We start from the raw sequence: 21,229 nt of genomic DNA on the forward strand, positions 1-21,229 counted from the left end.
AGATAGTGTGCTGTACAAGAAGATCGCTTCTTTCGAACAACCGTGCTTATCTCTTGGTGGTTCCTTGAGACATGCGAGTGGACGTCCTTTTCGCTTGCCATGATGAACCCACATCTGGTCATCTGGGCTACTCAAGGACACTTGCCAGAATGAGCAAAAGACACTATTGGCCAGGACTTTCGCAAGCGTCAAGAGCTGTACGTCAAGTACGTTAAGCCAGCTGGTTAAGCAAATTGCACGCCGTTCGATCAAGTCGGCATGGACTTTCTCGGGCCATTTCCATTGTCTGCGGACAGCAACAAATGGGTGATCATCGTGACCAACTATTTGACACGCTAACGCTGAGACGCAGGCGATCCCACAAGCCACGGCTTCTGAGGTAGCACAATTTGTCATGCGCCACATCGTGTTACGACACGGTGCTCCTTGCAGTAAAACAAAGGACAAAGGGACGGCATTTATGGCGCAGCTTATAGCTAAAGTTTTCGAACTAAGCAACACCAGACACCGAAAGACAACTGCGTACCACACGCAAACCAAAGGACTTACCGAGCGACTGAATAAGACACTCGCAGACATGATCTCAATGTACATCGACGTACAGCACAAAACATGAGATTGGATCTTACCTTACGTGACCTTCGCGTATAATACCGCCATGCAAGAGACCACGCGATTCACACAATTTTGGTTTCTCTACGGCCGCGAAGTGCAGACCATGCTGGGCTCTATGCTACCGTGTCAAGACGAAGATGAGTTGGCAACTGACGCCGAAGATTTCGCAGAGCCTGCTGAGAAAGCCCGGCAGCTCGGGCGGCTGCACATCGGCCAGCAACAGCAGGCCGACGCACGAAGCTATAACACCCACCACAGAGAAGTGTTTTACAACGCCAGAGACCAAGTTTGAGTGTGGACGCCCGTCCGCCGCCGTGACCTTAGTGAAAAGTTACTGAGCCAGTACTTTGGCCCATATAAAGTGTTACGCCGCTTCAGTGGCATGAACTACGAAGTGGTTCCGGACCCAACATTGCAGGCACGAAGCAGGACACGACAGAAGCTGGACGTCGTTCATGTGTTGCGCATGAAACCATTTATTGCGTGCAGTTCATAACTTTTTCTTTACCATACACCGTTCTTTGTGTTTTTGTTTATTTTTGTTAACTTGCTTTCTCGTTCATTGACTTTTCCTATATTAGCACACACTTTCACTTTATCCGAATTTCCAATTTCTTTTTTTTTTTCACGCACCTATGTTGTAACATTGGGGTGGTGCTAAGTACTTTTCTTTCCCTCTTTTGGGACTTTCTTTTTCTTTTCAAAAGGGGGGATAATGCCACCCGCATGTAGTGGGTCGACAGCAAGATCGGCTCTTAATCTGGAGGAAAAAGAAGATCGCCTGCTTCTCTGCTCGAGAGCCAGCCACGACTGACCCATCTTCCTAGAGCTATCTACTCGGTGGTTTAATACACCCCCCCCAGTACTTGATTCATCGTGACAATATTAACGCCTCAGTACAACAAACTTATGTTCTGAAATACGTCGCGACCACCGGAGCGGTACGCAAGCAGACGACAAAGCGAACGGATGCTTTGCTTCTCAGAAGATGCGCAATGGTGCGGAGGGGGAAAAAAACAAAAGGGCGACTTTTTTTTCTTTCTTTTTGTTGAAACGCCGACACTGCAGGTTTACAGGCGCAGAGGCGAGGGGTGAAGGCAACACAGGAGGGCAAGGTCAACGAGGCAGAGTGGGAGTTGTGTAACAGGAAGCATAGGCGCGAAAAACCTGAGACAGCGAGGGAGCAGAAAACGAAATGCGAGAAATTTTCCTTTTTAGCACTTTTTTTTCTTCGGAAGAGGCGAGGACATCCGCGACGCTTCGGGCTTTTTTCTTTGTCACTTCTACATGTGCTCTAGGAGACCTTGTTTGTCAGTCATGTTCATCTTTTTTTGGTGATTACTTATCGTGTCCGCAAAGCAATTCGGCGTTCATGCTGCGATGCTACAATAGTTGAGTTCATTTCTGCTTGCGAAGAAGAAGAGAAAGCAGTTTTTAGAAAGCGAGAAAGTGGATATTCTTTGGCAACAGGAAGGGAAAAAGCAAGCTGTTGTGACCACAGACCAAATCGCACCACAGGAACGTGGATGAGCTCAAGGCCTTCGCACCGCAAAGTTTGTGCTGCACACTTAGAGAAAATCACAGACTTCTTTAAAGTAAACGTGCATTTCTTGGTGTTCACTTGTGCATGTCCTTTTCTCGTGAAAAACGAGTTCAAGGACCCACTGCTGTAAAGGAAAGTCGTTTTGGTTGGCGAAAAATAAGCAAGGTTAATTTTTGGGCTTTCACTATAACGGCCTTTCAAAATAACGACCAAATTGCCTTTGCCCCCTGTAGTTTGTTGTACCGAGATTTAACTGTATAATAGTTGACTCAAAAACAAAAGAAGCGTATGGAAGGCACTTGTCACAAGTTTTAAAAGCGCTAAGTGTTGCATACCTCAAAGTGAACTTCAAAAAAAGTGCTTTTTTTTTTTTTTCAAATAGAGGTAATGTGCCTAGTAAGAATCTCTGACGGTTCCACAAAAAGCACAAAGCAGGAATCCATGGAGAGAATCTCAAAATTGGTAAAGCCCTATGACATACATTCATTGCGTGTTTCCCTGGGACTGGCTGGACACTTTTGGTCATTCATTCAAGACAGCGCAACTAAAACAAGATGTCTCACACGCTTGACTCGGAAAGGTATACCGTTTCAGTGGGATTGCCACTGTGAAAGGGCTCACTCTGAGCTTGTGAAAACAATATTGTCAGACCCTATCTTACTTATCCGACTTCTCCTTATTGTTTTTGCTGGATACAAATGCGTCACATTATGCGACTAAAGCAGTCCTTTACCAGAAGCCAACAGACTTGAATCATGTAGGAATGTAGTAGAATATTACAGCTACACACTGAAGCTGGCTGAACTACTTAACAACAAAAAAGGAAGCATTGGCCGTACTGAAAAATGTTCAGTATTTTCGTACATATCTAGAAGGCACAAATTTTACCCTTTTTACGGATCATCAAGCACTGAATCACCTCCTTGGTATGTCGCAACGAAAAGGCCGAATTGCCAGATGGGTAAATTGCCAGCAACAGTTGGATTTCGTCGTTTCGCATTTTCCAGATCTTCTACTGACTGATCCAGAAGCACTGTCCAGGCTTCTGACACCCACAGCGGTTGACAAACCCCTACAAATCAATCACTCAAAGCTATCGGAAGGAACCGAGGAACTGAAATTCATCAATGGAAAATACCACGTCCTATCAACATGCTATGACTGCATCTTTATCCCGACACTTTTGAATCAGGCTGACATGATGGTTTTTGGTGCACGTATTGCAAACTTCTGAAACGATTTACGTAACCAGGTGTGAAAGAAGACATCAGAAACTACATAGCACTAGTCACGATAGTCAAATGAACAAAGTTCAAGCAGCCCACGGACATAACGATAACAACAGAGCACTCCAATGTCCTACTCGACGTTATTCATTTGGACTTTGCAGAGCTCAAAAAGAAAGGGAAAGAGGCCATGAAGACGTAAACAGCGTCATTAGTCTACTGAAGGCAGAATGTTTCTCGAATACGAATACATTGGTGTGTGACAACAGTCCGGCTTTCAAAGGCACAAAGCTTTCAGAATGGGTGAAGGATCACGGCATGAAAATCAAGTTTTGCTCCCCTTACCATCCAGCAGCCAATGGCCTCGCTGAGCATGCTATACGAGACGTGAATCAGCACATGAAGATGTACCCAAACTTTCCAGGTGGTTGGAAATGCTGTCTTGAAGCCGCTTTAAGACACCACAAATGTTCCTCCACAAGTGGTCTCGGATCCGCTGAAGTCCGCTGTTTGCAGCTTCAGGGACTGTACCAGTGTTTTCAGCAGACCACGAACTCGGCCTTCCCAAGAACCTGGTCCTTTCCGAGACAAAGTAAACTGCGAAACAGCAAGAAGCCTACAAAAGAAGGATGAAGATGAACAACGACAGCAGACGTAGCAGTGCTATACCAGACATACAACCAAGCGACTACGTTCTAATACAAAAAGGAGTAGGAAAACCCAATGACAAGTTTTACGGACCCTTTCAAGTTGTCAAAACGGCTTCGCAACATGGCATCTTGAAAACCATCTGGTACCAGGGACTCTCAAGGCAAACAGAGTGCTTCTCAATTAGTAACATTTTTAAACATTACATCTCTGAACAATGAAGTCCAGAAGAGTGAAGTGGTCCGTGCATAAAGCATCGAAAGGGCAAGAGCAGGGTAAAAATGAAGAGGAAAATGAGGTTGACACAGGAAGAATAAATGGCAGACGACATTTGTCTCTCTTTCACTCAATGAGTTAATTACCTTCAGGAAAAAATAATATTTTATTAGCATTTTGAAAAATCATCACAGAAATAGCAAACTGGCCTGCCAAAGCTTCACTGGGCTTGAAGGGCAGACCCGACAGACAGCAGACTACAAGACTTAATATATATAAGACCACATAGATGCAGACACTTTTTTTTGTGTACCTATACAAAATAAAGAGGTGCTTGTATAGCAGTAGAAAACGAAATGAAACTGATACTAAGACAGGTAATGCCACCTTGTCTGACATTTGATCATACATTAATAGGACACCATCAGCTTTCTGTTGATGCAAACAAGAGAAAAAAACAAGAAAACAAAAAATGACATGACAAAGCATTATAACATCATTCTAATGTGTGAAGAGAAAAAGAAGAGAAAAAAAAAATAAGAAAAACTTTAAATATATTTTCTATAGTACACCAAGAGCAATGCATAGCCTGATGCAACATGGCAACTTCTAGGTTGTTATACAGTCGGTGCATTTACCCGAGAAAAAGAACAAGTATAGCCAAGGAGTTACAGATTATTGTGACGCAGAAGTTGCTTCAGTTTGAATTTTCATTTAGCACGAAAAGCACTCACGGGTATTTAATTAAATCAAGATGGTATGAAGTAGCTGCGAGTGCACTGACCATATCTGGTGGAACAGCGAAGCCTCATCTTTTGAGGAGTTTGAATGTTGTAGCGAATTTTTCAACGTAGATTTGCTCTTTTCTAGGTTTTGCGACATTGATGGTTGTGCGTGATTGTCTATCAAAGTATGTGCCTCAAAAATATATTAAATAGAACCCAAAACCACCAAGGTACCATAAATATATATTTCATCTCACTCGTCACATGAAACGCTTATGTAAGAATCATCATTAAAGTGTAATGATAATGCTTCTTCATTTAATGCGTTGAAAAGTGAACGAGAAGCTAAAATGAAACAGGTAAGCACTACTTCTTCAGCAATGCCTTTGCTATATTTATGAAAAAAACCCATCTAGGTTCCAAAGTTCAATTGCTCCTGCATTGTCTAATTAGTAATCACCCATCTTTATTCTTGATGGTCAGTCCTCTTCAAACTATCAAGCTTTAGCAAATGCCTTTAATAATTACTTCAAACCTGTTTTTTTTTTTCTTATACCGATAACCACTCCTTCAGTTTCCGCGTGCACCAAACTACCTGCTTTTTCCAATCTTAAATTATTCTTCTCTGGAGTACATAACCTCATACTATATCTTGAGGTTTCGAAATGATCTGGCTCAGATGGTATTTCGAATATGTTTCTAAAGTGGGATTCTGAATGTTGTGCTCACTATCTTAATATCATATTTAGAAAAATGAATAATCTTTGCAACAGTCCCCAGCTGTGAAAATAAGAAAACGTAGTGCCCATATTTATGTCCGGAAACTAACAAATAATATCAAATCACTGGTCAATATTTTTGTTTTCTACCAGCTCTAAACCTTTGTAGTTTCATTCTACAAACACATTGTAGAATACCTAAATGCACACAATATACTTTCATAATCACAGTATGGCTTTCGTGCTGGCTATTCTACTGTTACACAATTACTTCAACTTGCATACAACAATGCTTGTTTCCTTAATTACTGAAAACAGTTTGATGTCATACTTATTGACTACTCGAAGATATTTGACATGGTTTCCCCTGCTAAACATTCAGCCTTTTCACAAATTTTTGGCTTCAACAAGCTGGTTGACTAAATAGCAGATTTAGCTGTCAGGCTCAAAATTTGTACGTTTAACCACCCAAAATCATCCCCGAAATCATCTGAAGTACATACCCCATCAGGAAGAGGCCTTAAGGTGCGGTTTTTGGTTCACTTTTGTTAATTATTTATATAAATGGCGGGAAAAAAATTATCAGTGATACTCAAACTAAACATAGAATGAATGCATACGACAGCGTTATTTGTAGAACTAATACTCAAGATCAAGATGCACTGAATAGTGTTTTTTTTTTCTTGACGTCTTGAAACGGGAGTGAAACATGGCATACTTCAAAAGTACCGTAGTCGTGACCTTTTCAAATATAAAACAGCCTCTTTATTTTACATATACTAATGATGGTCTAAGTCTGTAAGTATTATGTACTTTAATTACATTGGTATAACTGTCAGAGCAGATTTAAAATGGCACATGCACATGGAAATCGTCTGAAAACTTTGGTGTCTCCAACGCATGCAAAGCAAGTAGACAAAAGAATTTTGACTGACAGCGCATAATACTTAGGTGAGACTCGATCGTATGCGTTGGTTGTTTGGTGGCCTCGCCCCAACTATGTTAGAAACCTTTTGAAGCAATAGGCATATACATATACTTTGTCGCTATGACCATCATTGTTCACCTACTTCTCATGCCCATGTTCTATCGCTGCAGTCCCTCTCGAATATGTACCATCGCACTTGCAATTATGTCATCCTGCTAAAAATAGTTCACATCGTTACGAGTGTTTTGGCACCCACAATCTTTGTCGAATCTTCTTCACACCGTACCCGGTGATTTGACCCTCCAAATATTGCGCCCGTTCGATCAATTCCAAATTGTTTTCGTTTTCTTTTGTTTATTTCTCGCTTTTCTCCACCACGTGCATTTTTAGAATTAACTTGAAGGGTGTCTCCGCGGACGAGGTGCTAACACATATTAATAACCGCGCAAACATATATTTTGTTACATTGTGTCTTTTTCAAGGTCATGAACATTTGTATTTACACCTGGTATGTCTGGAAAACTGAGATAGCAGCCTTTGTAAATAAACAACATTAAGACATGCTGCTACCACGATAATTGCTTCGACTTTTCGGGAAACTTTCTTTAATTCAAGAGACAAGTTTCTATGCCCACCAACTCTTGAATCGTTGTAAGTATTGAATTGTTGTAATCGTTGTCAGTATCTTTGTAAGTATTGGCAGTGGTCTTGCCATGCACCTGGGCTAGGTGGCGAGTCCCAGAGTCATCTGATGAGGCAAGAATTACAGCGGCTTTGCGCTGAAGCTGCCAAATAAAGCAGTGCATCTCAAACGCCACTCGAGTTCCGTGACAATGAATAATGAGTGTGCTGCTGTGCATAGTTTTGCAGTGTGGGTGCCACTGCAACGCCAACAGTGTTGGTGATGTGAACAGGTGGCCGTTGTATGTATTTCTTGGTAACCTTAAGCACCAATAACTTCGTGAACAGTAAACTGATTCAGAGCTCAAGAGCCTTGAAGAATACCTTGAGAGAAAGGCCAGCGTTATTTCAAAGAAATTCAAACAAGCACTGGAGTCGCTTGTTTTGTGGAACAGCATTCTCCTTAAGAAAAGCTTTTCGTCATGTTAGGCCAACTACCTCATCCTAGTACTATCAGCATTACATCCAGGAGTTCTGGACGGTCTGCATGACAACCTTACGGCTAGACACCTCATTGTATTCCCGCACACTTGGGAACATACAAGAACAGTACTATTTGCTTCGATTTACTGCCCATGTCCCTACTACAAGAACACTTGTTGAGATTGTCAGTGACAGAAGACACCGCCAATTAAGCCAGCCAGACTTCTGTAGCCAATCGAGCCACCTTATTGACAATTCTGGCAAATTGGCTAGGACTTACAGGGGCTGTTCCTGACGTCCAATTCGCCAGACAAATGAATAACCGAAGCTATTGGCTACCTCACTCGTTAAGCCAAGACAAGGGCCCTGCTCAAAGACAGTGCCATTGAGGTAGCAAAGTTCTTCGTAGAGAACATCGTCTTGCATCATGGCACCCCAGAGGTCTTCATTACCGACAGAGGTATGGCCTTTACTGCGGACCTAACTCGGGCAATCCTGAGGTAGAGCCAGACAAGTAAATCACTGTCAGACCGCGGATTATCACCTACAGACCAATGGCCTCACGAAGTGTCTAAACAATACCATCGCTGATATGTTCGCCATGTACGTCGACGTCAAGCACCAGACATCGGATTCCATACAACACGGCAGGTCAAATAATGACGCACCTGTTGCCATACAAGTTGGTCTATGGAAGGAGCCCGGCAACGACACTTCACGCAATGCTACCAGTTAATACAGACAAATACAATCTCGACATTGCCATTTAATTGCAACATGCTGAAGCAGCTCAATTGCTCACCAGCCTACACATCAAGAATCAGCAGACGACGGACAGCCGCCGCTACAATCTTGGATGACACTTTGTGGAATACCAGCCCGGCTACCGCATTTGGGTGTGGATGCCAATACAACGATGTGGACTTAGCGAAAAAGTCCGATGATACTTCGAGCCATACAAGGTGCTTCAACATCTAGGTGCTGTAGACTCTGAACAGTGCCATGAGCAGCCCAAAGTTGTGCATGTCAAGCTGTTTTACATGTGTTGAATAACCTAAAGACTGCACTTTGTAAATTATTATTGTAATTTCACGCTTGTATTTACTGCTATTCATACTTTCTTGCTTTACTATTGTACTTTCATCTTCTGTTGAAGTGTCAGGACGCCTTTTCCGAGAGGGCAAGTTATATTATCATCTTATTATTTGTGTACGAGCCGAATCGCGGAAACTACATCGAATAGCTAAGAACCACAGAGATAATCTTAAAACATTCCAATACAATTACGCACACAAAGCAAACATTACTGGTTTTTTGGCAACTTACATGTCTGCTAGCAGTAACGTTGAAATAGTCAGCGACAGGTGTATAAATGCCGACACTTCACTACTTGTCAGTTTCATTGCAGATCGCTGCTTTGAGCGCCAATACGTATCAGTGTATGCAGCATTCATTGCTTGCTGTAATTTGAGTTTTCGCTTCGTGGCCCCCTAGTTCAACGAAATGAAGAGTTTCATTTTGAAGGCACCAACTACTTCCCTCGTCCACGTCGCGACCCCATGACAACATTGTTACGCACTCTGGAAAGGTTTGAAGGGGAAGTTTAATGAGAGCAAAGGCACGAGAGACCGTGGTATGTAATTGCCGAAGCAGCGCCATCGTTCTCCACTTCTTCTCCAGTTCTCACTTGTAGGTACACTTCTTTGTAACAATCCTCCTCTCTCAGATGAAGCTCTCCGGTTGAATCCTTCATGCGAATGGCTTCAAGCGGCCAGCATGCGTCCCTCAGTCTTGGGTGAACGATGGTCACTTGAAGTGAGACGTGCTATCTCCTAATTGATCTCGCTTAGGCGATGAAGAGTAACAAATGGTCCGGTGTAGCCTGCGAGAAGTTTTTGGCTTAAGCCACATTGCTGTACGGGAGTCTAGAGCCATAAAAAATCACTGGGAACATAGGTGACGTGTCGTCGTTGACTGTCATAAAGTGTTTTAGGTTAGTCTTGCACAGCTAATGTGCGTAAGCGTGCAAGTCGCCAAGCCTCTTTTGCGTGAAACACATCTTGCTGATAGGCAAATCGTCCTCACTAACAAAAGGAAAGATAGTGTCCAGCGTGTGGTGCGGTGAATGAGAGCAGAGGAGGAAGAAAGGGCTATAACCTGTCATTTCATGTTTCACAGAGTTGTAAGCCTGCGTCACGAATGGTAATACTTAGTCCCAGCTCTTGTGGTCCAATGCGACATACATTGACAACATGTTGATCAATGTTCGGTTTGTGCGCTCGGTCAGTGCATTAGTTTGTGGGTTGGATTGGATTGGATAAACTTTTATTTGGTCCTCCAAAACACAGATCACTGTGTTGCGGGCAGCTCCCACGTGGGGACTGAGATGCCAAGCTCCTCAGCCGCCTCGCGGGCTTGGTGGACAGCCCAGAGCTGATCTGCCAAGGATGAGCTGCGGATTGCCGCCTCCCATCTGGCAGAGGTGATGTGCGATAAATGAGCGAATTTGGTGCACTGCCAGAGCATGTGTTCTAATGAAGCTATTTCCCCACAATGTGGACAAAGATTACTTGGATATAGGTCAGGGTACATGATGTGTAACATTTTCAAAGTAGGGTACATCCGCGTTTGCAAAAGCCTTAATGTAAGTGCTTGGGGCCGGGTTAGATTTTTGTGAGGTGGAGGAAAAATCCTTCTAGACAGGTAGAAATGTTTAGTGAGCTCGTTATATGTTGTAAGAATTTCCCGGTTATCCCCTTCACCGCTAGAACGCATCCCCGGGGAGGCGCGGTTGGAGAGTTCTCGCGCCGCCTCGTGTGCTGCTTCGTTGAGATTGGGAGGGGAATCGTTGATTTGTCCAAGGTGAGCTGGGAACCAACTCAGAAGATGATGTGTTATGTTCTTGCCTTGCAGTATTTTTAGCGTTTGTTCACAGACCGTCCCCTTGGCGAACGCCCGTAGTGCTGCCATGGAATCACTGTAGACCACTTCAATGTTATCCATCTTGAGTGCTAAGGCGATGGCCACTTGTTCCGCAATGATTGGGTCTTTCGTCCTGACCGTCGCTGAGTTGACGACATGGCCAGCCCCATCGACTACCACTGCCACAAACGCTTTCCCATTGGCGTAGGAAGACGCGTCAACAAATGCGACCCCTCGTTCCTCGTTTGAGACTTGACGAAGTATAGTCCTGGCCCTCGCTACTCTTCTTCCGACGTTGTGTTCTGGATGCATGTTTCTCGGTATAGGAGATACCGTGATAGTCTCCCTGATGTTGTCAGGGATATCATTGTAATTGCGTCTGATTGCTATTGGGTTTTGGCCCAGCTCCTGCAGGATCATTCTCCCCGACCTTGTAGTAGATAACCTTGCAAACTGTGCTCTCTCTTGGGCTTCTGCTATTTCTTCGAGCGTGTTGTGTATGCCAAGCTCAAGCAGACGCTCGGTGCTGGTATGTATGGGTAGGCCCAGGACCTTCTTGATAACTTTCCTGAGGAGCACATTCAGTGTCTCGGACTCTGCTCTTGACCAGTTGTGCATTGCTGCCTCGTATGTGAAGTGACTTAGAACAAACGCATGCATCAACCTGATGAGGTTGTCTTCCTTGATCCCATTTCTTTTGTTGGCCACTCTGCGTATGAGGTGCACCGCACTGTCTGTTTTCCGAGTTAACTTGGCTATAGATTTGCTGTTGGCGCCGGTAGACTCTATCAGCATTCCCAGGACTTTGATGGAGTCGACCCTCTGGATGGCATCCCCTTGATTTGTACGGAGATGGATGTCTATCTGGTTTAACGGCTTCCATCCCCTGGGCTTTGGTCCCCGGCGTGCAGTCCGATAAAGCAAAAGTTCTGACTTACTCGAGGAGCACTTGAGCCCGGAAGGGCGAAGGTAGTCTTCTACGGTGTCAATCGCCTCTTGCAGAGCGCTCTCAATCTGCCCCTCGCTTCCACCTGTGCACCAGATGGTAATGTCATCTGCGTAGATGCTGTGCTTCAATCCTTCAATGCTCGATAATTTCTTTGACAGTCCAATCATGGCAATGTTAAACAGCATTGGTGAAATCACTGCCCCTTGTGGCGTGCCCCTTGCTTCTAGTTCGATTTCTGCGGTCTCGATATCTGCAATCTTCATCACGGCTTTCCGATCTGTAAGAAAGGACCATACGTAGTCATAGAAGGCTTTCCCTAGACCAAGCTTGGAAATTGCTTCGAGTATGAATGAATGGTGGATGTTGTCAAACGCTTTTTCTAGATCTAGGCACAGAATGGCTCTCACGTCTCTGGTTTCATTGTCAATGATCTGGTGTTTGATAAGCTTCAATGCATCTTGTGTGGATAGCCCTGCCCTGAATCCAACCATATTGTGTGTATATATGTTGTTATCTTCCAAGTACTTGTTTATCCTGTGCAGTATGGCATGTTCTGCGACCTTGCCGATACATGATGTCAAGGATATTGGCCTCATGTTGTCCAAGTTAGGGGGCTTTCCTGGCTTAGGAATAAGGATCGTGCTGGCCAGCTTCCACTGCTCTGGCACCCTGCCTTCTTTCCATGCTGAATTGATCATATCCCTCAGGGTTTCAATTGAATCGTCATCGAGGTTACGCAGGGCCTTGTTTGATATACCGTCCGGACCAGGGGCCGACCTGCCGTTGAGATCATGCAAGGCTCTTCTGATCTCCTCGATGTTAAAGTCGCCCTCAAGATCTGGATTTGGCGTGCCCTGGTACTGTCTACTTGGTGGTGCCAATCCTCTTTTGATTGGGAGGTACTTATGCACGAGCTGCTGGACAACTTGCTGTTCTGTAGTGCGCCCTATCTCTTTATGCAAAATTCGAGCGATGACATGCTTTTGATTTGTTTTGGTGGTGTTTTCGTTGAGGAGATGCTTTAACATATTCCATGTCTTGCCATTGCGCATCTGACCATCGACGGAGTTGCAGATTTCGTCCCATTGCTGCCTCGATAGTGTGCGACAATGTTCCTCGACTGATCTGTTTACCTCAGCTATCTTCTTCCTCAGCCTTCGGTTCAGGCGCTGACCCTTCCAACGGTTGAGTAGTGCTTGCTTTGCCTCAAGAAGATGAGCAAGCCGGCTATCCATTCTTTCAACCGGAAGATCTGTGGTAATGGTGGAGGAGACGGATTTGATGTCATCTTTAATCTGTTTGACCCACTGCTCCAAGCCTTGTCTGTGGCCATCTTGTTCCCTTTCCATCCTTATTTTCCTGAACTTATCCCAGTCTGTGAAGTGGAATTCTCTCTGCTTTTTACGCTCCACGGAGAAGGTAGTGGCAAGAATGCAGTGGTCACTCCCTAGGTCTACAGCAAGGTTCATCCACTGGGGCTTCTTGATGTTCCTTACAAATGTAAGGTCCGGGGTGGAATCCCTGCAGCAAGATGTACCAAGCCTTGTTGGTAGGCTGGGGTCTGTGATTAGGGTGAGATCAAGTTCACTGGCGCTTTGCCAAAGTCGATTTCCTTTCCCAGTGTTGTACTTGTAACCCCATGTATAATGAGGGGCGTTGAAATCACCTGCTATGACGAGTGGACATTCCCCGGCGATATTAACAGCTTTCTTTAGAACCGTCTTGAACCCTTGCTTTTGTTCCTTTGGACTGCTGTATATATTAAGAATGAAAATGCTCTGACGGTTGCTGGTACCCGGCACGATCTCTACCAAGACGTGTTCCAATCGGCCTGCTTCTATCTTGAGGTCATGGGTTACGTGCGTTAGTTTGTTGCATACGAAGGTGCAGACTCCCCTCCCTTCAGTATCCCCTATTACAGGCCGGAATCCAGGCAACGTTGCTTGCGGTGAAAGGGTCTCTTGTAATAATATAATATGAGGCTTTTCTTGGCTGCTCCTGATATACTGCTGCAGGGTTGCCTTCTTTTTAAGGTAACCTCTACAGTTCCATTGCCAGATACGAAATGCTTCACGTAGCGCTGCCATCATGGTTATTACATGGGTGGCCAGAGCCTAATGCTGCACCTGTCGACAGGTTTGGTACCACTAGTATTGGTGGCCGAAGGGGTGAGCTTGGTGCATGAGGAGGCCTTGCTGTGTTGTGCAGATCTGCTTCGAGCTTTGTAATGCGCAAAGTCATATGCTCTTCCAGTGCCGCCACGCTTGATTGTAGCCTACCCATCTGCTCGCTAAGATTGGCTACTACTTTGCTGAGCGTGTCAAACACCTCTTTCATATCTGACATGGTCGTTTGGTTGGCTTCCACGTGTTCTGCCATGACTGCCCTCTTTTTCGCGGTTCTCGAGTCCCCCACGTTTTCAGCCACAGGGACATCAACTGGCTGAGGCATTGGCTGTGAAGATTGCGCGCTGGTTAGCTTAGTGAGAAGAATTTTTATTTCCTTTAACTCAGCTGATAGCCTCTCATTTGATTTTGTAAGTCTCGCGTTTTCTTGCTCTAGCTGTGCAATTCTATCATGCTCTGGCAGCTTACCTGTCATCACCTCTGCCCCGCCGTTGCGCACTCGCTCAGCCAAGCTGCCTTTCGAAGTAACTGCAGGCGTCCTCCCCGGATGTGAAGCCGTGATCTCGAACTGAACGCCAGGTAGCTGGCCGTTCGGGTGCCGCCCAGGCTGATCCCGACCCTGATGGTGACCTTGAGAACACGAGCGCCCCCGTGATTGGGAGCGGGCCTTGGGTCTAGAACCTCTTCTGGAACGCGACCTCCCCCTGGAGTGGGGCCGCCTTTCCTGTTCTTGTGTAGTCTGGATGCTCTGGGTCCCGTAGGCTGGAATAAGCTGCTTGTCATTGATGTCTGGACTCGATGTGATTGATGCGTCCCGGGCTTCTGCGGCTGCTCGCGATCTTTCCCAACGTCTGCGTCTGACGACGTATGGCACTAAGAACCTGTTCTTGCACTCCTTGTCTGCCGTGGGATGGTGACCGTCGCACAGCCTGCATCTTGGATTGCACTGGTGCAGGCTATCTGGGTTCTTGATTTCGCAGCCTCTGCAGATTGTTTCAGCTGGGTTCGGACAGACGTCAGCCCGATGTCCCAGCTTTCCGCAGACGTAACAAATATCGATGTTCTTGCGGTAAAGGGAGCACTGCAAAAGTGAAGGTCCATATCTCACGAATCTGGGCACCTTGTGTCCTTCGAACGCTATGATGATTGTCCCGGTGTCCTTGATTCTCTTCGCCTGCAGCGCGAGCGGGTTGTTCGCGTTCACAATCTTTCGGGTCAAAATGTCCTGAGTATCACTTACGGGGATCCCGCGAATCACTCCTTTACAAGTGTCGTGGGGTGCCGCAGCGTACGCGCTAACCTCGAAAACTTTGCCTCCAATGTCAATTTGCTTGACCTTGAGGTATCTTGAAGCTCTGTCTTGGTCCGGAGTGCTTGCCACCATAATGTTCTGCTGCAAGTTGGAACAGATGATGTCCTGCATGGCCTCTTCCTCTTTGACGCCGGCCGCCAGTACTATCGCGTCTGCCACGGCTCCAGTGCCAATTCTCGAGATATTTAATCCTCCACGTGGTCGTAGCACAATTTTGCTGAAGTCCTTAGGTAGTGGCGGCATGCGTCCAGCTCGCACGATTGTATGCTTGGTGTCATACCTACTACGACTGGCTCGAGCGTCTCCCGCAACGCCGGCCTCGGTCGAACCCTTGGCAGCAGGAACGCTAACCGCGGCTTGCTTATTCCTTGAGCGTCTCGTTTCGGCTTCCTTCCAACCCATTTCTTCCGTGCAATCCTCTGGAGAGATGTCCTCTCCATCTACTTGGTATTCCATTTTCAGTTGCAGATACTGGAACGCGCAGAGCGTTGAGTCGCGTTGGCGCCGGGCCGGCGCATCGGCGACAATCGCCTCCTTGGTTAGGCCTAAATCCCCCGGTGGCGTTGCCGTGCAAAAATGTCCCAAAAAACGGTTTAAAAGTCCACTCACCGGCACAAAGTTGGTATCTGCTGATTTCTTAAGAACTTAGGCACACGATGAGAGTAAAAACTCGGCGACAAATTCGTGAATACCACAGGAAAGCATTCTTGAAAGCAGGAGCCGATCTTCGCGCGTCCGCACTGGTCGGCACCTAGAGCGTCTCCCCCCTAGTTTGTGGGTGGTAGGCTGTCAAGTGTCTGAACTCAAAGGAACACGAGCGAAGTAATTCTTCGATAAGATCAGCAGTAAACTGACGACCACGGTCACATTACCACTTGAGGAGGCCCTTGCCAGAGAACGGCGAAACGAAGTATAAACTCAGAAACCTGGGCTGTCATGAAGGAGGATAAGGCCGCCGTCTCGGAATACCATGTCATGTATTCAGCACATACTATTATTTACTTGTTGCTTCTCGACGAACCTAGGAACGGGCCGACCAGGTCTGTGCCGACCTTTTCAAAAAGAGTGCTAGGTGGGGTCATTGGTTACAGGTGACCGGAGCTGAGGTAGGTCGCTTGTAGCTCTGACATTTTATACAACTAGCCAGATAGATCTTGACTCTTTTGCTCATTTGAGGCCAGTAGAATAAGTTTTTGGCACGACTTAGTGTTCACGCGGTACCTAAGCGACCAGACGTCGCGTCATTGTGCGTAATACGCAGAACAGACGTGTGTAGATAATCCGGAACCACCAGTAAGAAGCGAGGAACCGTCATCGACAAACTTCTCTTGTAAAGAAGACTATGTTTGATGTAAAACGGGCCTTCGATTACCGAGCCTTACGTTGGAGGGAAAAGACTTTTCAAGGTGGAGACCTTGCACTGCTCAGTAGCAAAAGTCCATGTGTTGGGAAAGTCAGCTGACAGGGAAGCAACAAGATGGTCAAAATTGTCAGCTTCGCACTCTGTTGTAGATAGAGGCATCCTGGAGAGGCACTCCGCGTCAGCATGTCGGCGGCCACTTTTGTGCGAAACAGTGAACACACATTCTCATAGATGAAGGGCCCATCGAGCGAGGCGTCCAGATGGCTCACGAAGGTTCACCAGCCAGCACAGAGAATTGTGATCTGTGACTACGGTAAATGAGCGACCGCAAATGCATGAGCAAAGCAGTTGCACAGCAAATGCTACTGCGAGGCATACTTGCTCGGTTACAGTATAGCTGCGTTCAGGCTTGCAGAAAGAACGGCTTGAGTTCACTACGACACGTTCTTTGTTTCTAGAGCGTTGAGTGAGAACGGCCTGGATGCTGACACCACTTGTGTCTGTGTGAATTTCTGTCGGAGACCAAAGGTCGTAGTGCCATAGTATAGGTAGTGAAGTTAACAGAAACTTCAGCTGGCGAAAAGCGGCATCACAATCAGGAGCCTATTGAAAGGAAGTACCTTGCCTAGAAGATTCGTCAGGGGGGTAGCAGATATCTGCAAACACAGATATGAACCGCCAGAAATATGAGCAGAACCCTACGAAGCTGTTTCACAGATTTAGGTGGTTCAAATGATGCAACGACTGCTGCCTTCTGTGGGTCGGGTCTTATGCCATCTTTATCCATGAGATGTCCTAACACTAAAGCATGGCGCTCTGCGAAATGACAGTTTCTTTAATTTACTACAAGCTCCACGTTTTCCATACAGTTAAGCACAATATCCAAACAAGTGTTGTGCTCCTGAAATGTGCATCCAAAAACCACGACATCATAAAGATAGCACATAAAAATATGCCATTTCAAACTCTGCAGTATAGTGTCCCTGAATATTTCTAATGTTGCAGGCACATTACACGATTCGAATGTCATCACGTTCAATTCGTAAAGGCCGTCTGTACTAACGCATGCTGTTGTCGGCTGCGTGCATCGAAACTTGCCAATAACCATATCTTAAATCAACGGATGAAAAATAGGAAGCCAAATGTAAACAGTATGTGGCGTCATCAATACATAGTAGCGGATAGATGTCGTTCTTGGTAACAGAATTCAGTCGGCGATCGTCCACACAAAATCTCCACGTACCATCTTTCTTCTTCACAAGAATGACTCGCTCAGGGATTCACCGATCCTTGAATCACCCCCTTCGTTAGCATCTCTTGGACTTGCTCACTGATAATCTTGTGATCTGATAGTGCCACTCTGCAAGGTTTCTGCCGTATGGGATACGCCGACGAGGTGTTGATCTGATGACGTATTCGAGAAGCTCAAAGTCGTTTGGCTGCTTTTGATGAAGTTGAACACTTTGACATACTTGGAGAGAATGTCGCGAAGGGCACGACATTCACTTTACTTAGCGACTGGCTGACCATTGTAGGATGTTGTGAATCTTCCGAACGTTGAGAGGCTATATGTCCGTTTTCGCCTGCATCATCAACAAGTGAAATAAACGTCGTCGAAAATTTCGGTTTGCACACAGCGAGTTTCATTCCACCAGGCAACACTGTGGGCTCCATTGAGTTGTTGATTGCCCACACAAGTTTTTCCGTTAGCTACCACCGACACTAAACAACAGGGAACTCAAATGTTCTTTTTCACACAGGCTAAATGGATGGATACGAGTATAGTGTCGAACACGGCAAGGTCGTTACAAGACAGTAGAATGCACCTTCTTCGTAACAATATTTAAGTCCTGCCCTCCTGTTTAGTGCAATAAGTCTTCTGTAACTTGTTGCTATGTTATATGCTTCTTTTAGGGGCGAAGCTCCTTATAGCGGCACCTGTTCATCCCTTGTAGTCGTAGTAGTAGTGTGTAACCAGTCTTACATTTTGACCTCCAAGGTGGTGCCAGTGGGAGATTTCTTCTGTGTGTTGTTGAACAATAAAAAATTTGCAGCGTGCGCGTTAACTAAAAGTCGTATTCTCCTATCTCTCATTCCCCCTTAGCAGCCATTGGCATGTACGTTGAGCACTATCTAACAAGAAAGGGTTGCTACGTTATACTCACAGGGCGTAACCTCCTTGGTTTTAGAAATGTTTAGCGAGCGTTGGGCCGCAGTGCCATGAATACAGTGAACTAGTATATACCATGAACTCGAGGTGGTTAAAGCTGGAAAGTAGACACGAAGCGCAAGTCGTAAGAAAGTGTGCCTGTGCCTCCTCTCATTAGGTCCTTGGAATGTCCGCTGGATGGCGGTGCTTCTATATGAGCAATATATGATGAAAAGATACGAGATGGTGGTACTTGGAGTGTTGAATAGGCGGACAAACGGACACACAGACAGATGGATGGACGGACGCACGGATGGCTGCACGGACGAATGGACGCATGGACAGACGCAGGAGCGGATGCATGGACGAACGGAGGGATGAACGCACGAACAGACACATGCACGGACGGGTGGATGGACACACGGGTAGCCACACAGACACACGCATGGACGGATGAAAGCAAGAACGAAAGGACGGACATATGCTACGTCCCACTCTTCATCATTCACTCCGTGGATATGCTGCCATTTATTTTAATTTCATTTGCAGGGTTTTTACAGGTTTCAAAGAAGAACATCTAAGCATATTCAGCTTTTAAGGCCCTATAGGAGCATTTTTCAAGGCCCCCTTTGATAGGTTAATTTTTTTCCATGTCAAAAATTTACACAGTGCTGTCAAAAGGTCTTACAATTATTCCACAAGTAAAATACACTTCACAATATATATCTGTTAGTATTGCATGCAATAAAAAATATAAAAAGGTTTACCAAATATCACAATGTAGATTGCTTCGAATGCACAGAAATCTTCAAGCACCAGCTCCTCATAGCTGCGGCCACATACGTATCACAATGCGATTCTGCTTGTGTTCCATACCATAAAAATAAAGTTAGGTTCACCAAATATCATGTAGATTCTTTCAAACGCACAAGAATCCTCAGAAAGCAGCTTGTCACAGCTGTCCACTTATACATATTGATACATAACAGCCGCTAAACACGGCTGCATGAAAGAGGAGGACAAAGTGAGTTTTCGTTTGATGCTGGTCTGGCGCCATCTTGCTCGTCGAGTTCTGTGCGCTGTAAATAGATCATTAAACAAGTTACTCGTAACATTATTGGTGGAGGTGGACGGCCGCCGTACCTCGATGGAGACGCGCAGCGATCGCACCATCGGCGACCTTTCAACTGCTTCGACTGCCGGTACTTCCTCTACGCCGCCCTCATCAGTCCAAGCCACCATACTCCCGCACCTCCGGGATCCCGGCACTTTCTCCGGTGATGGTACGATCGATCTTGACACTTGGCTGAACCGGTACGAGCGCGTCAGTGCTACTCACCGCTGGGATCCCACGCTCATGCTCGCCAACGTGCTTTTCTACCTGGACGGCACTTCCCAAACATGGTTTGAAAGCCACGAAGCTGACATAACGAGCTGGGATCTCTTCAAAGAAAAGATACATGACCTGTTTGGCGATTTATCTGGTCGTCAGCTCGCTGCGAAGAAGACTCTTGCCACACGGGCCCAGTCTTTTACCGAATCGTACGTCTCCTACATTCTTGACGTCTTGGCCCTTTGTTCCAAGGCCGACCAGTGCATGTCGGAAGACGAAAAGGTTAACCACGTCTTGAAAGGCATTGCTGACGATGCTTTCAACCTGCTGGTTTTTAACAACGTCTCGAGCATCGACACAATCCTTAAGGAATGCGGACGTCTCGAGCAAGCTAAAGCCCGCCGCGTAGCCCAAAGCATCGTGCGCCTTCCGAACACAGCGCACACTTCGTGTGACGACGCCTTCCACCAGGCCCCTCGATGTGACAACCTTACACGCATCATTCGTCGAGAGGTCGAGGCAGCACAACCGGTAGCCACGCCATTACCGACGCCAGCGCCTTCCCCGACCACGATCTTTTTAATACAAGCGGTCGTTCGTCAAGAGCTATCGAATGTCGGCCTACATCCTGTTCCTACCCTATACTCTGCTGAGCCTTCTTATCGTACCCCTTCTGCTCCTCGCATACAATGCAATCCATCCGAATGGCGTACTCTTGATGACAGGCCCATATGTTTTAACTGTCGACGCGTTGGTCATATCGCTCGTCACTGCCGCAGCCGCTGGGCTCCACCGTCCCATTATGCACCTCAGTATTAGCCACGTCTGTTCGCCAGTCGTCCCTATCACCTTCTCCATCAACGCCGACCACATTTTCCGCTCCTGCAGCACCTCTGAGCAGACCTGGCTACGACCGGTCACCGTCCCCTGCTCGTCGTCAGTCCCGGTCGCCCCCACAACGCCGTGCTGCCTCCCCGACCTATTCGCAGCACCTCTGACCTGAAAGCTAGGCCGTGCAGCTTTTGGAGGTGGAGCTGCGTTGAGGACCTTCGTAAGAAATCCTCGATTAACACTAACAACAAACCAGAACCTTTTGGACGTTACTGTCGACAATGTTCGTGTCAGTGCATTGATAGATACTGGCGCGCATGTGTCCATTATGAGTGCTAACCTTCGCCACCGACTCAGAAAAGTTGTCACGCCCGCCCTCAACCGAGCTGTACGAGTCGCCGATGGAGGAACTGCCGCAATTCTCGGCATGTGCTCTGCGCGAGTGTCTATTGGGGAGAGAAGTACTGTCGTTCTTTTCATTGTTATCGAACATTGCCCTCATGAACTCATTCTCGGTATG

General features: G+C 46.2%; 1 protein-coding gene across 15 annotated transcripts in view; it reads right to left on the reverse strand.

Annotated features, from left to right (window-relative positions):
• Positions 1-21,229, reverse strand: part of LOC119167754 (prolyl hydroxylase EGLN3) — a 321,255-nt gene that overhangs the window by 271,079 nt on the left and 28,947 nt on the right. The window contains exon 2 of one of the 15 annotated variants that reach the window (XM_075865259.1): positions 3,796-4,000. The exons of 13 other annotated variants lie outside the window; for them this stretch is intronic. Coding sequence is in view for 1 of the 2 variants with exons in the window: in XM_075865255.1 (XP_075721370.1) it covers positions 3,730-3,759 (30 nt within the window). In the remaining variant the exon portion in view is untranslated. Of the gene's footprint in view, positions 1-3,729; positions 4,001-21,229 lie in introns of all 15 variants that reach the window. One more of the 15 variants, XM_075865255.1, reaches the window with a different exon arrangement.

Source organism: Rhipicephalus microplus, chromosome 6, assembly GCF_043290135.1.
Source record: "Rhipicephalus microplus isolate Deutch F79 chromosome 6, USDA_Rmic, whole genome shotgun sequence".
Lineage (NCBI taxonomy): Eukaryota > Metazoa > Arthropoda > Arachnida > Ixodida > Ixodidae > Rhipicephalus > Rhipicephalus microplus.